The 659-nt window shown below is 66.3% G+C and overlaps 1 protein-coding gene across 1 annotated transcript in view; it reads right to left on the bottom strand.

Annotated features, from left to right (window-relative positions):
- LOC104616570 (lysine-specific demethylase 5C-like) overlaps nucleotides 1-659 on the bottom strand; it is a gene marked incomplete at both ends in the record, with an annotated part of 3,512 nt that overhangs the window by 1,858 nt on the left and 995 nt on the right. Inside the window, 3 exons of the mRNA XM_010281617.1 lie at nucleotides 27-50; nucleotides 132-290; nucleotides 385-505. Coding sequence (XP_010279919.1) covers nucleotides 27-50; nucleotides 132-290; nucleotides 385-505 — 304 coding nt within the window. The remainder of the gene's footprint in view (nucleotides 1-26; nucleotides 51-131; nucleotides 291-384; nucleotides 506-659) is intronic.

Below are 659 nucleotides of genomic sequence, written 5' to 3'. Positions count from 1 at the left end.
GGCTTCAACCCCGGCATCACGTGCGGGTCCCACCCGCTGCCAGCGTACTCCTGCGCAAGGACGGCGTCACCTCCCCGCGCCCACGGGCGACAGCGCCGCCGCCGTGGGAGCGGGGAGGGGGTCTCCAGCACCTCCTCCTCCGGCGAGAGCTTCCTTTTGCCGTCGCTGATGGGGAAACCGCTGCCGAATTCCTTGGAGTGGATGTCGGCGCCGTACTCCACCGTCACGTCCTCCTCGATGCTGTTCACCAGTCGCCAAAATTCCTTCTCCACCAGCTCCGTGGGGACCATCTAGGGGGAAAGCCGGGGGGGACACACAACAACACCACGTTAGGGATTTGGGGGGGGCTCATGGGGGTCCCCGTGGGGTCCTGGGGGTACTCACGTGGACGGGCATGTTGAAGTAGTCGGCTTTGAAGGAGTCGGCCATCTCCCCGAAGCTCTGCAGGGTGTATTCCCGCGTCGCCTGCTCGAAGCCGAAAGCCTCCGGCGGTCGCTTGCACTCCTGGGGGAGAGGGAGGAGGTGGGTCAGGCTGGGGGGTCCCAGCCCCACAGACGGGTTAGGGCAGCGAGTTGGGGGGTCCCCAGCCCCACAGACGTGCCACGGGGGTCCCTAACCTCACAGAGAGGACAGGAGATGGGAGTACCCAACCCCACAGA

Source organism: Phaethon lepturus, unplaced genomic scaffold (assembly GCF_000687285.1).
Source record: "Phaethon lepturus isolate BGI_N335 unplaced genomic scaffold, ASM68728v1 scaffold32182, whole genome shotgun sequence".
NCBI lineage: Eukaryota > Metazoa > Chordata > Aves > Phaethontiformes > Phaethontidae > Phaethon > Phaethon lepturus.
Note: the sequence above shows the minus strand (reverse complement) of the source record. Positions and strands in the feature narration are given on the sequence as shown.